Below are 1,924 nucleotides of genomic sequence, written 5' to 3' on the forward strand. Positions count from 1 at the left end.
AAAAGAAAAAAAAAAGCCATTCCATTTTTCTTTTACAGCAGCGCAGTGCAATCTTGCATGTCTGCTAGTTCGACTCTGAGAGGGATCCCTGGTAAGCTTTGCTCAAGTTGCCCCGAACTGACTGCTGCGATGCGAGGGAGGAAGAAAGTACAAAGTCAACACCAAATTGCGTTGGCGGATGATGCCCTCCAGGGAATACCTGTCATCCACTAGGTATCGGAATGATAGTGTTCTTCTACGCTCGTGTGTGCACTCACTTAAAGGCAAAGGGGGGACGAAGCTAGAAACGAAGAAGCGAAATGAACCCTTCTTTCTCAGTGGTGTCAAAAAAAAAAAAAATGGGTGTGATGTGATTCACCCATTCCCCTCGATCGATCGGTAGTCATCGCCTTTCCAGAATACTTGATGCCGGAATCTCGCAGTATCCGTAGATCCAATCGCCAAAATCCCGTCCCATCGCGGACAGCTTGTAGTGGAGGACTCAGAGCTCCCCAACTTGCAGTGACGTTGCGCGCGTTGACATCACCACACCCACGCACGCCGTTGACCACAGGCTTTGACTAGAGTGGACTGGGGGAGATTTGAGGCTATAGGCAAGGCGACCACGTCGGCACTCGGTCGGCCTGTCTGAGCGGCGATGATGACGAGAGCGTAAGCTCTAGACAGTGGCCGGGCTTGTTTTTGCTTAGCTCCAGCCGACCAAATCGCCACCCCAAATCCGGCCTTTTGTTTAATCCAGTCCACGGCCGCAGTGCCGAGGAATATACCGCGCTGCACCAATTTGTCCACTAGGCAGGGTATATGCCGCCACTGTGCGTTCTTCCTCAAGAACACAGTCTTGAGCTACATGATGATCGAAGGAGAGAGCGTCGCGGAGAATAGAATTCACATTTGTAATTGCCATTTGCAAACCCGAGGAGGAGGAGGAGGAGGAGGAGGAGCTAGATTTGATCTAGCTCGATCGACTGACATACTGATCAGTGATTTGATTACTATATGCTTGCTTATTCTCTTCTGTTTTTTTGTTCTGCTTGATGGTCTCTTACTCTTTTCTTTGTACAGGCTGCTGCTAAGCTCTATTTAATGTGGTGCTTGATCGAGCCTGTGAAGAAATCGTTTTGTTATCTCAAGGATTGTGACCGTGGCTGCGAGGAGGGTGAATCGCGGCCGGTGTGTAATCTATGTGGAACAGGTCCTCGGTGTTGTCGTGCTTGGACGAGCTCTTGGTGGATGAGCTCGTGCTTGGTACTGCTGATCCAGCGGCGTCTCTTTCCTTCACAGTTCTGGAAACCTTTGCTTGAGCTTCCGGTGCTGCTTGCGACTTGCTCGTCGCCGGGTGATCTGCAAACTGCGCTGGAGAATCTAGCATCTGCAAGCAAGAATGAATCATATGAGAGAAAAGCCCAGTGTGATCAAACATTGTATTGAAAGCACCTTCCGAGACCAACGGATTTTGGGACGAGAAGCAAGCTGGCGCGCCAGCTGATGATCCAGTGCGGTATCTATATCTGCGACATTGCGGTCGCCATCTAAGAAAGATCAAGTACCAAGTGGATGCAAATCATAGAAATATATATCGCGAAATCAAGCTAAACAAACCTCTTGTTTGCTCCTTCTTGGTAGTGGTATCACCCTCGCAAACAGCCTCGCCAGGGAGCAGGAGTAGAACAAAGGCCGCTGTGGCAAGCACCGCGAGCATCCACAAGCTTGCCATTCTCGAGAATCTCTTTCTTGGAAGAAGAGGGTCTTTGTGTGGAGATGGTGGAGAGAGCGCAAGAGCGAGAGCGAGCGAACGGCGAAGTGCGGTGTGAGGAACCGGGTTGCTGCCTGGATCGAAAGCACTTATATATACTACATGATATGATACTATATAACAATACATAATACTATTATATCGTGTATATGATATCACTGTGATCACTGT

General features: G+C 49.3%; 1 protein-coding gene across 1 annotated transcript; it reads right to left on the reverse strand.

Annotated features, from left to right (window-relative positions):
• Positions 1-874: 874 nt before the first annotated feature.
• Positions 875-1,832, reverse strand: LOC9652963. Its single transcript, XM_002994712.2, has 3 exons — positions 1,600-1,832; positions 1,435-1,529; positions 875-1,369 (listed from the first exon to the last, which is right to left on the reverse strand). Exons 1-3 carry the CDS (start codon positions 1,712-1,714, stop codon positions 1,127-1,129), a joined length of 453 nt encoding a protein of 150 aa, XP_002994758.1. The 5' UTR covers positions 1,715-1,832; the 3' UTR covers positions 875-1,126.
• Positions 1,833-1,924: the final 92 nt, after the last annotated feature.

This window comes from Selaginella moellendorffii, unplaced genomic scaffold (genome assembly GCF_000143415.4).
Source record: "Selaginella moellendorffii unplaced genomic scaffold, v1.0 SELMOscaffold_632, whole genome shotgun sequence".
Lineage (NCBI taxonomy): Eukaryota > Viridiplantae > Streptophyta > Lycopodiopsida > Selaginellales > Selaginellaceae > Selaginella > Selaginella moellendorffii.

Excerpts from the sequence above, each read along its gene's own strand:
- LOC9652963 (XM_002994712.2), bottom strand. The coding sequence starts at position 1,714 with ATGGCAAGCTTGTGGATGCTCGCGGTGCTTGCCACAGCGGCCTTTGTT. Across the intron at positions 1,530-1,599 it reads CAAGAAGGAGCAAACAAGAG|ATGGCGACCGCAATGTCGCA; the intron begins GTTTGTTTAGCT and ends GATCTTTCTTAG. Across the intron at positions 1,370-1,434 it reads AAATCCGTTGGTCTCGGAAG|ATGCTAGATTCTCCAGCGCA; the intron begins GTGCTTTCAATA and ends TCTTGCTTGCAG.